Raw genomic sequence first — 12,995 nt, forward strand, 5'->3', positions numbered from 1 at the left:
AGAGAGCAGAAAGCTTTTTGTGTTTTAATAAAGACTGAATCTGTACAGTGCAACCGTCTGTGTGAAGAATATTAAGGAGACGCTTGCAACTACATCCTTATCGTTTGCAGTTGCTACAGGTCTAAAGCCTACAGACTACGGTTTACGTGCCAATTTCGCAAGTGAAATATTGCTGCATAACAATGAAGATCTTCTGGATCGTGTCGTCTCCAGTGATAAATCGACATTTCACCTAAGATCTAATGTGAACACTCATAATGTTTGCATCTGGCCGTCAGCAAATCCTCAGGAGATGGTACACTTGAAACGAGACTCCCCTAAATTGAATGTGTTTTGTGAAATATGACGGAAGGTTTATGGGCCTTTCTCGTCTATCGACTAGATGTGTACCATGTGACGAATGAATCTCACATCGGACACTTGTAGCAAAGACTGTCTGGGGTGCTCTTTTACTTGATGCATTGCTTATAATTGTACGTAAAATGTAATAAGTACTACGAAGACTTAAAACCCCGATATTCATTTTGAAACACCCTGCATTTCTCACCAACAGTGTTGGAACTAAGATGTAAAAAGGAGAGAAAATTTTCCTTATAAAGTTATTGTTTACAACAACGATATTACTATTAGTCGAGACTTTAACTACAACAACAACACGGGTTAGTAGTCAAAAAAAATGTAATCAAATGTACACTAGGCCTAGGTGGCCAAAGTGGCACACACGGGTGTGTCACTTTTTTAATCCGCTCCTATGTGGACACTAATTAAGATATCGGGATATTATTCTTGCCAAATATGGTTGGACAATAGTTTATCATATTAATTTCTTTTTCTTCTGGTGTCGAATTTTCTTCTCAAATTTCACCTGTCAAAAATTCGAGAATTTTCTAATTTCGAATTTCCTTTACTCCTTTTTTCCCGGTAGCTTCCTTCGTTGTAGAAACCTCCTTAAGACTTACCAGATAGATACCTCGGATGGATACCTAACTGTTGACATCAATTGGACGGGCCTGCGCGTAGTGTTGCCAACTAAGGAAATTAAAACTTCACCTAAATTTGGGCAAAAAATTCGAGATTTTTGTTTATAAATCCGTACCTATACGTCCGAGCACAAGTCAACTTACGCCAATCGAACATTTGTCCTTACTTAACAAACTCAAGTACAGATCGTTACAATGGGGTAATTAAGGAGCGCACGAAAAATTCGTATTTAGGTTCTAAACCTTGATTTTTCTAGTTTTTCTTTAGCTTTCTGTTTACCGTAATATATTTTTGGTAATTAGAAGCTTTGTTCCTTAAATATCGCCATAATACTTGTAGGATATATTAGTGGTGTACTAATGTTTAATTTAAGATAGTTTGTGTTTGTCTGGTAGTAGTGTTGCCAGCTACAGAAAATTTTTAATTCCAGATTTTAGGGGGAAATTTTGGGAAAATTATCTGTTTTGTCTCTATTATTTCCCTCTTGTTGGCTACATCGGAACAAACGTATCTGGAATTCTCGTCTTTTCCCTACACAACGCACTATAGAAAGTTTCAGTAGGATAATTAGGGGAAGTACAGTTGAGGTTTACAGTAGACCTTGTTCTCTAATTAGAAAAATAACTGTGATTTTTTTAAGGTAGAATGAGATATTTTTTATTGACATGCTTACTTTATTATATATCGTCACAATACTTGTAGGATATATCAGGGGGATACCAAAGCTTATTTTAAGATAGTTTACGTGTGTCTGATAGCAGTGTTGCAAGCTACAGAAAATTTTAATTTCAGATTTTAGGGGCAAATTTTGGAAAAAATTCCCTTTTTGTTTCTATTATTTCCCTCTTGTTAGCTACACTCGAACAAACATACCAGTGTCTAAAACCTTTGTCCTTAGCCTACACAGCTCACCATAAAAAGTTTCACTAGAATAATTAGGAGAAGTACAGTTGAGGTTTAATAAACCATGTTCTGGAAATGGTAAGAAAATGGTGAATTTCTGGGTTAGAATAAGGTATTTTTTTAAATTTCGTGCTTACTTTGTTAGATATCGTCATGATACTTGTAGAATATATTCTTGAAGTAGTATGGTTTATTTTCAGATAATTTTTGTCTGTCTGATGGCAGTGTTTCTAGCCAAAACAATTAATTTCCGATTTTAGGTGTGAAATTCGAAAAATTTTCCTTTTCCCCTCTATTATTACCCTCTTGCTGGCTACATTGAAACAAACGTACCACTACCTGAAAGCTTCCTCTTTGCCCTACAGAACGCACCAAAAAAAGTTTCAATAGGATAATTAGAGAAACTGTAGCCCCGGCATATTTGTTGATTTTTGCTTCTGAGGCGTAAAAAGTGTCAAAATTTCATGTGTATAATGACAGAGAACTTTTTCTTTCCCTCTTTGAATGGAAGCCAGCGACTTCAGGATTTCACTGTACCTTGTCAACACACCAAAGAATTTGTTTAGGTGACTTGAACTCATATAACAGCAGTGGTGCTAGATAAAAAAAAAAAAAATGAATTTCGGTTAGGGAATTTTTTGTAAATTTTCACCCCTACATTTACCTCAATAATTTCCCACCCGTTGGGAACACTGCAATGCAACTTACACCAAAACATAGCCATATCCATTTTCTAAAAAACAATTCCTTAACCGTGTCAATCGAATGAATGGTTTTTGAGCAATAAATCACTAACTGAAAATGTAGGAAAACGCCAAAAATGACCTGGGTCCGAAAGAAATAATCACACAATTTTGCTCGTATAGGTACAAAGAAACAAACGATTTGTAAGTTACGAGGGCTTCGACTCAAGTTCTGTTGATTATTTCAATAATCTGCAACATAAATCAATAAATAATAGTTGCCAGAAAAAAAACAGACATTTGAAAAAAAACATGAAAAAGAACAATGTTTTTTATTGAAAAAAAACTTCACAGAAAAAAAACCGTTTTTTTACAACACTAGTAATAAGAAAAAATAATGTTCCTACACGTGCTTTGATTGATAAAGGGTTACATTTACACCCAAAATAGAAATACATGGCACATGTTAGAAAGGACTGATAATTCTGGAGCTGGCAACACTGAAGAAGTTGCACAGGAGCATTCCCTAGTATTCTATGATTGCAATAGAGATAGAATCGTCTGAGTGGAGTTGCGTAAGTGCGAGTAGCAGGAAGGTGAAATAGCTGCTATAGAATCGTCTGAGTGGAGTTGCGTAAGTGCGAGTAGCAGGAAGGTGAAATAACTGCTGTAATAAAACTCTCGCTAAATGTGAAATCTGGCGTCATTTCTGAACGCCAAGTGACAGAATGCGCTTACAGTCATCGAGAATTGTGTCATTTGCGGACCGATAGTAATGAGTGAAGGGAAGGTCAGGTAGTGGTGCAGAAAGTTCGGAAAGGGCGTTCAAATGTTCAGGACGATGAGCGTAGCAAGGGCCTAGTGTTTAGACGGACGATCTGGTGGTACACGTTAACAAGAAAGTGCGATTCAGTCTCTGGTTCACGATAAGTGAACTCACCAAAGAATTTCTAGAAGTGTCTGTGAAAATAGTTTATCGAATTGTGACTGACAAGCTGGGTTATCACAAATGATGTGCGAGGTGGGTGCCAAAAATACTGACAGACGCCCACGAAGAGCAAAGAATGACAGCTGTGTGTGATTTTTGGCTCGATGAGGGGAGGATGATCTTAACATAACCTCTTTTGTGACATAGTGACGGAGGATGAAGTTTGAAGTCTGGATTTCGTACGCCGTTGGGGGAGTCGAAGCAACAGTCTGCAGTGGCGGCATTCTTGCTCTCCTAAAGCGAAGAAATTCAAACTTAATCAGTTCACAAAATCATGACTGAAAAAAAAAAAAAAAGTGATTCTTGTCTACCAAAAATGTGTATTGCCAAACACTGAATAATCTGCGACGTGCCATCCAAAATCGGCTTAGAGGAATACTACGCTCTAGAATCTTCTGATCTATGACAACATCCACCTATACATAACTGCACGTACTGTTGAGGCAATGAAAAGATTTCGATGGAAACTATTCAGTCATCTCCCTTACAGCCCCGACCTTGCCCCAAGCTATTTCTTTTTCTTCGCCTGAAAAAGTGGCTTGCATCGAAGCGCTTCAACTGAAAGTGAAATACTCAAGACATCAGTTCTGGACTGGCTGCACTCTCAGGCGGCAGATTTTTACAGATTTTTACAGTGGGCATGGGAAGCTTGTGGCACGCTACCAGAAATGTCTGGTAGTTCATGGTGGCTACGTCGAAAAATAGCCAAAGTATGTACTTGTATTTTAATCGCACTAATTTTTGACATGCGCCTTATAATACAAAACCTGTGAGCAAAGCACAGTGTTTTTATTAAAATATTTAAAACATCGTGATTTACCCAAGAGGCTTTGGGTTATTTCTATTTTGAATTACTAAAGCGAAGTTAACATGAACTGGATATGCACACCCAATACATTCACATTTTGAGTTCATTTACACATAATTCGTGAGAATATATTCACATTGATTTTGTATGTTCTTTGAGGATCAAGGCCATATACCATTTATACATTTAATCTGTACGTATATATAAATATCTCCAATTAAGAATTTTGAGTAGAAGGTAGCAAAAGGAAAACAGAAATCAACTAGAGGTTTGAATATCTGTATAATACAAGGATTGAATAAGTAAAAGGAAGTGTAGATAAAAATAGGAGTAGTATTTAGGCTATTTCACTTCAAACATTAGGTTTGGTCTTTTGTAGTCTTAGTACTGAAAAGGGACATATATTCCAGTCAGTCAGTGAAAATGTTAGAAAAAATTACCATCTTTACTTACAGAAAGTCCTGGACTAAAGCGTTGATAAGAGTTAAGCTTTGAGATGACTAAGGTTTAGAGAAGTCCGTAAAGCAAAATGTACGCAGCGGACTTTGAATATTCATTTTAGGTTCTTTCTCAGTCGTATTTCTTTTAATTTAGGAAATGGTTTGCATAGCTACAGTTTTGCACCAGGCCATACTCGAGGCTCTTTCAATTGCACACCTGAACCTGGACACAAACCAATTAGTTTCAGTGATTCTTGGTCGTTCGTGAATTCCTGTGGTGGAGCTGCAGCTAACAATTGTTTTCCAAATGCGGTACTCAATCCTAATAAAGCTGTACTCACGATTGATATAAAAACTTCTCAGGTATGATTTTCACAAGTTTCGTATGTTTAAAAGACACCTTTGATTGATTTACCTCTAATTTTAATTTCGACTATTCGTGAATTGTAGAGCAATGTTGAAATATCTATTTAAATAAATATGTGTTAAATAAAATGTTCCCTTGAAACTATTAGAAAGTAAGCATACTGTATTAACAGACATTCTCGAAAGTTTGTTTTTATTTATTTATTCCCCAACCCATCTGTTATTTCATGAAAACAAATAATAATATTAATTTATGCTTATTTTGAATTCGAAGTAAAAGTCGATATCAGAATTTCTTAAAATTAATTGTCGCATTATTCTACTATATGAATTAATGTATTTGTCGCCTACCTTGTTTTCGCTTATATCCTATGTTGAATTGTGTCGAGAATTTGCTTGTTTTATCAGCATTTTCAAATCATAAATATAAGAATGAAATTGAATAGAAGTTACATGAACTATAAGGATACATCACATTTCTTAAAACCATTCTCCGATACTACACTATGTACAATTATGAGTAAGATGGAATATATACTCTACATGTTCTTTTGTCAATAATTTCAGAACGAGACTGCCATTTTAATTCCAGTTTCTTTGATGTATAGACAATTTAATTTTCTATACTACTGAAAAATTACAACCCAATTCATCAATTTGTTTGGAAGTTACAGATAAAACATGTAAAATGTGTATACCTACTTTTTCTAATGACAGTACTAATAAATTTAGTTCGATCCTGACCTTCATTAATGCGAAGAAATGAGAAATTATAGAAATCCGTCTGGCAAGAATCAGGGTTCCCACATTCTGGTAAATCAGGGAATGTCAGGGAAATGAAAACATGTCAGGGAAATCATGCATTTTGCGTAAAATTTCATGGAAACTCAGGGAACGTAAATGTACAAGACAATTCGTGAAGTGTAAATTATGTTTCTTCAAAACTGTCGCAGCACAGTGTGAACCATATTAAAGGAAATTCCAGAGTCTTGAGCCATTTATTTGTTTCCTTTACTCAGAACTTCTATCTCTCTCAAGGAATCTAATGAGTCGTTGTAGTGAAGCTTCTTGCTTTGAATTTGCAAATGAAAATTTACTAGAAATAAGAAAGGTGAACATTGGTTTGAAGACAGAAAAACTACTGAAGGAACTGAAAGCATCAGATAAAGATAAACTAGCTTTCAGGCTTGACTGTCGGAACTTTGCTAGGCATAATTAAGAAGATCTATCTGAAGTACAAACTAGTACCTGCTCTGTCAGCTTTGGACCCCAGGCTACAAAAGAACAATATAGAACTTCCTCAAACTAGGATGAAACGCATCCTGCATACTGCATGAGGATAAGAGAATATCCAATTCTGTACCTGAAAAAAGCAGTGTAAATTTATGTCTTTCTGGACTGAAATCCAGGGGTCTCTTAGAGTTGACTTCAGAATGCGAAGAGAAAATGGACAGCATCAGGTTAGATGACTTCTTTGCAAAGGCAAACTCAAAGAAACAAGAATATTTTGATTTGTGGCATGTTGTGAAAATATGTTTAATTTTAAACATATGGCCCACGGCAATGTTTCAGTGAAGGGTGGGTTCTCACTCAATAAGATACTTATTGTAGAAAACCAAATCGAAGATTCTCTGGTACCACAGAGGCGGGTGCATGATGCAATTATGTACTATGGAGGAGTGTAATCTGTTTATATTGATCGAAGAATGCTTCTCTCAGTTCGTTCAGCTCGGAGATGATATGATGAATACTTTAAACAGAAACGAATGCAGAGGAAAGTAAAATCAAAGGTGAAAGTAGAAAACTAAGTGCTGAAGTTAAGAAATGGAAGAAGGAAGAAACAAATGGAATTACGTTACAAACAAGAACAAGAACAAATTCAAGAACTGAAAGCAAAACAAAACTCCGTTTAAAATTGTAAATTCGAGGGTTAACATGTCGCAGAGTTGGTAGTACTAGGACTGATAGCATTAGGCTCAGAGAGAGTTGGCAATATATTCTTGACAGCTTTTTATTGTTTTTCAAGTAAAGAAAAAAAAAAGTAATTTGCAATGTCAAGGTATGTGTTACTGTATGTTAAATTTTGTGTAAATAACAATTACTTACATTGAACATAACAGTATTGAAATATGTGAATGGTAATTAAAGGTGTGTGTTGGATGGCTATGGGGATGGAGAAGGCCGTTAAAAAAGTGTATGATAGAACTTACCCCATTCTTCCAATTTATATTCAAGAATTTGTGTCAAGGAAAACAAGAATTCGTGTCAGGGAAATCGATCTTCACTTTTTTGTGGGAACCCTGAAAAAGCACTGGTAATATCACCCGATGCATGGTGAGCAGTATTTTTGTTATAATGAAGTTTCAAATTCTTATTGACAGTTATAATAGTGACGAGCACTTCGAACTTTCCAAGACATAACAGTAGCCAAAGATGGTACTAAACATCTGATGGGACCAGAGGAAGGAGGACGCAGTGATAGTGTTATAACAAAACTTCCTTCCGAAGGGGAGGACATTAATGGAAATGAGAAATATAATTGAAATTAGTTTGATAAGTGCTACAAATAGTGCACATGCTAGATAATAGAAGAAAGCTATTGGAGTGGAGATAACAATGACTGTAAATATGTTTTGGAATATCTGAATCCTTTTGAAATATTCAGTGGCATCAGATATGAATCATCTGCATTATGTCAGTTATCAATGATTGAATAAAGGTATTAATACGCGACAGTCTGTTGTCGGCACAGAAAATATTCCATATAACGATGATGATGAACGCTGATTATAGTTCATTATGTATAGTGTGCAATATATAATGGAAGCTGTACTAAATAAATATCGCATTTAGAGCTCGAATAAATTTGAACATGGTAAATTTGGATTAGAATTATTTTCGTTGACTTCAGAGTGGACATTGGATTACAATTCCAGGCCCCACTCTTCGAATGAAAGCTATGAAGGTATAAATTGGAACCAATAAACATTATGGAGCCTCGCTGTTTATTGGTTCAATAAACATGATGGAGATAGGCTGATGGTGTTGATGAAAATAGCAATACAGGGTTCACACTGGCCTAGAAAGTCAGGGGAAGTAAAATGAGTAAGGAAAATATTCTGTAGTTCACAGAAGACTTTTTACACTTACTTTGTTTCTGCAACAATCAGTTTTTTTAATTTTTATTTTATTATTATTATTATTATTATTACTTAATGTAGTAAAGAAAACTGAAATTCAGCGGTAAGTTGCTTTGTAACGAACCACTTTCCATCTTAGAATTGGACTTCGAAACATTTTTAGAAAATACGTGTCACATTGAGTTGCTGCTAAAAAATAAAAAAATAATAATAAAAAATAAAAACTCTATGCAAACAAGAAACAACTGTAAAGTATACACACCAAGAAACTTACCGTAGTTTGCTTTGAAAAGAGTTTATTTGGATAATTTGTGCATATTTAAAAAGGTATATCTTTGTGGTTTGAGTAAGAAGAAACAGACTTTAGGAAATATAAAACTAAATCAGTCGCGTGTAAGAAATATAAGAGAAAGTCCTACTTCTAAGTAAAGAAATACCAATTATCAATAAATGGTAACGCATTTCCTCTATCTTTCCAGTGTATTTTGGTACAGAGGGACAATATTCGCAACAAGACAGTCAAAATCAAGAGAGGCATTTTTGCTCCGAAACAAATTAAATCATTAATCAGAGAATAATTTGTGCAATTTGTTGTCTTGTTTCTTTCATTGTTGAAAAGGTTTCATTATTGGAATCTTGTTTCTGAAAAGTACAATTAAATGCTCTCTATAATGAAAAGAATAATTAAAAATTGCTGTAATTATTCGAATATATGTTCACTTTGTCTTCAGACGAAGTTTGAATATTTATCTCGTTAATTGAATTATTGTGATTTTTTGTCGCTTCTTACAAAATATATTGAAAAGGTAAGGGAAGCGTGTTGCCACCTCTTGGCAATATTCAAGCCTTTACATTCATCTTAGTTAAAATATCCAAATAAGAAGGTAGAAAACTGTTTCAGCTATCCATTAACTACTAAGTAGAATTTAAAATTCATAAATTTACGACGAAATTTCGTCATAATGCACAGCTTGTAGAACATTATTTGTGGATTAATTTCGTAGTTTATCAAATCAAAGTGTGTATTATTTAATATATGACTTTTAATACCTTATTATTATTGTCTTTTAGATCTTGGTTGTAAATGACATGGCATGTAAGCTCCTAGGCTACTCTGCAGAAGAGCTATGCCAATTGAAGTTGAAAGATTTATTTGATCCTCAAAGAACACAGATAGAATTTTCGGAAGAATATTTGGACGCGTCTGGTGAAATGATTGTCTTCAGTGGAAAAGTGGTAAATCCCCTATACATATATGATTTTTTTTCGTAATCGTTAATCGTAGTGTTATGTTTGGAATTTAGTGAATATTTTGGCTTGTAATTTGTGAGGTCCAGGGTTCGAATCCGGTGACCAGTCATCCTAACTAAAGCTCTTGGCTTTTCTTAATTCCACCAGGTGATAGATGGGTGATACCTTCAAATTTAGGGCTCTGGCCAATTTCCGTCCTTCTCTTTGTTTATTTTAATGATTTCAGAATATTGCCATTTTTAAACCTTTTACTGTTCAATAAAATAAGTTAATCTAAATTGACTGAATAAATCATTTTGTGCAAGTTTGAACTTTCCTTACGAGAGTGACAATATACTGTGTCGTAAATGGTTATTATTAAGTATTCTACCTCTTGGAGGTCCTGGGACTAACGAATGGTTACCGAAATGTATATCCTTATAATGTAGTTTTCGAAATGCTTTTTTCATACTTCATTACACTATAGTTTTCTAACCCTGCACATCTAACACAACTTAATTTCATTCTTCAACCATGACTGAGCAAAATAATGTCCATAATCGTTTTTATTTCTTAATATAAAAAAGTTTTTATTTGTTAATATAAAAATAAAAGTGATTGTGACTTAATAACTCTTGAACCACCCGACCGATTTTGATCAAAGTTTCATCATAGATGAGGTTCGGGCATGGGATGGTTTTTATCATTTCACTTTGACGGTGTAACTTATGGAAGAACGAGAGATTTAAAAATGATCGAAAATGACCGATGTTACTGTCGAATCCATAGTTTTCGGGGTCGCTGAGACGAACAGTGACACTTCTAGTGCTGTTTAAATCCAAATTCATCCCTTTACGTCCAAAATGAAATGTATTCTCCCCGTACGAAGAACGGATATTCTGCTAGATTCTTACTAAACTTTTCACGAATTAACCTAAGGCAGTAGACTGTAGTCCATGAATATGCGCTTACGGTTCTCTTAGATCCAAATCAAGGTAGATAAAAGATAATAATTCAAGTGAGTTGTAGGTGTCTATCGCACATTATAGTTGACCATCTCAAACAAGTTGAGATTATATAAGCAATAGATCATACAATTTAATCAAGTAAAGATATACAAATTCTATTGTGCTGCAAAAATGTCTTGATCCATGGCAAAAATGCGAACTAAAGCTCACACACTTACGTGTTGAGCCAACAAGGGTTGAGCTGTTGCTAAGCGAGAGAAAGGAAGTGGAATTCCTTCAACCTATTCCAGGAGAGTGGAATAGTAGCGCTTGGAGCTGAAGACTAGGTGTCAAGTCAATGTGGTATATCTATAATAGCTTAGATGTATAACTACAAAAATATTCTTGATGACCTTCAATTATTTAAAGTAAAACTAATATGTATTTTCTTCCGTTAACACCAATATAAAATTTAAGAGAATTTTAATTAATACAATTATGAAAATATAAATGCTAGTATATACCGTAAATAGGCGCGTAATTTTCGCCCTCGCATAATTTACGCATCCCAGTTTTGAAGGGCATTTTCTGTATATTTTATTTTCCTCGCTTAATTTGCGCACGCGGAAACTTTTTGTGAAACAACATTTTTCCTGGAGTCAATTACGGTAGCTAATGAACAATTGGCAACGCAGCAAAGCCATTGTTGTAAAGTAAGAAACCACACGACTTCTTAATCAATTTTTTATTTTTTTTCTACAAATTTAGAATCAGTAGTTTTTTCTCAATTCTTGCTACAAAGAAAATGTGTACCGGTATTTTCATGTTATTTTGACTGGGGAAAAAATTATATGATGTTCACTGATGCGGCTAATTTTTTCCCCGCATAATTTACGCACCCTTGTTTCAAAACAACTTTTTTCGTCTAAAAAAAGTGCGAAAATTACGCGAGTAAATACGGTAATTTGTAAACGTACTCTTGTAAACGTACTGGATACTGCTTACAACTTAGTTTGGTGATCTTGAAAGGCTTTTTCGGTTAACTATTACATCCTTGTTATACGAGGTGTGTAGTCGATGTGTTGGGGTCACAGGATCCACCTTGCATAGTAAAGCCACTGCGTGAAGCCAAAGAGCATCTGGCTTCCCTGGATATGCCAAAGTTAGAGATAGAGAGACGTCACTTTCACTTTTTTCCCTAAAACATACGCCAGCCTCCACCTGTTATGGATTCTAGTTATGTATACACGTATGTCGGGCACTGTCAGCTGAGAGTCTGTTGCAATGAACTCACAGGCAATACGAAAATACCTTCACAAAAAGTTTGGAAATGTCTGAACCTGCAAGAATGAACGCGTGAAATTTTTGTCCCGGAAATTGTTAGTACTTTATTGAAGAGATCTTGTAGGAGTGTTGCTATCTCGGTGAACTCTCCTTGACCGACAGATGTAAAATGCAGTCCAGTAAAATTTGCCTCTGGATTGCCGTTGTATTATTATAATATAAATACTGTAGACTTGCTCTGGCTACCAACCTCTTGACTGCGCCATCAACCCGATCATAAAGCCCCTTTCCACGAGCTATTGCAACAAAATACCATTCAGCCCCTATGCCAGGATCAGCTTTATATAAACTCAAGTATGTTAGTGTCAAAATCTAGATATGTTCGAATATGTCTGAAGAATATGTCTGGCAAGGTGTGTTCGCTCTCACATAGAAAACATATGTAATGCCTTATAGTGTGGTAATCCGCCATGTTCGTTAAACATTTGCATACTTGTTGCAATTTTTGGAAGAGCAGAAAAAATATTACTTACATCAATTTTATAACAAGAATCTAACAAATGATACCATGCTGATCCCAAAATAAAACTGGGGAGTATATTCATAACAGCCCGAATATCTATCTATTAAAATACTACAATAGCAATTAAAAGCGCCTGAGCTCCAACCTGTAACTTGAGCTTTCAAATCTTTCATTTACGGTTATGTGTGATTTCACGTTTAACAGAGACAAAACCTTTTAAGTATTTGTACTTTAAAAAGTCTAAATTAGTTAACTATATCTTTTTCATAAAGTTAATGATATAAAATTACTGTTCAAAGCCTTTGTATTTTAAGAAGCCTTCTCTAAAATCAGTGCATGTGAATTGTGCTTCCATCTTCCGAGTTCTTTTAAACTTCGAAAATATGTTGAGGACGTTTATATGTTTGTGGTCAATCCTTTCGACAATGAGATCTCGGAAACTACAGGCTCTAGAAAGATGACATTTTCACTGATCGATTGGAAATTTTGCGTAGATTGTCCAGTTCTAATTGAATATATTTTTTTAAAAAAAAACATGACCATTATTTCTTTATTACATTTTTTAGGGTACACTCGAAGCGTTGAAATTAAAAAAAAAAAACTAAAGCATCATATCCTATGCGTTATACATTTCAACACCACGGTGTTGTATATTGGGGTTGTATATGTCTCAGGCGTTCGTTTCATGGCCAAATAATAATG

At 34.8% G+C, this 12,995-nt stretch overlaps 1 protein-coding gene across 3 annotated transcripts in view; it reads left to right on the plus strand.

The window, feature by feature from the left end:
* Positions 1 to 12,995, plus strand: part of Pask (PAS domain containing serine/threonine kinase) — a 148,915-nt gene that overhangs the window by 37,963 nt on the left and 97,957 nt on the right. For all 3 annotated transcript variants that reach the window (XM_081755504.1, XM_081755505.1, XM_081755507.1), the window contains 2 exons: positions 4,958 to 5,166; positions 9,381 to 9,545. In XM_081755504.1, coding sequence (XP_081611630.1) covers positions 4,958 to 5,166; positions 9,381 to 9,545 — 374 coding nt within the window. The remainder of the gene's footprint in view (positions 1 to 4,957; positions 5,167 to 9,380; positions 9,546 to 12,995) is intronic.

This window comes from Thermobia domestica, chromosome 4 (assembly GCF_964235325.1).
Source record: "Thermobia domestica chromosome 4, izTheDome1.hap1.1, whole genome shotgun sequence".
Taxonomy (NCBI): domain Eukaryota; kingdom Metazoa; phylum Arthropoda; class Insecta; order Zygentoma; family Lepismatidae; genus Thermobia; species Thermobia domestica.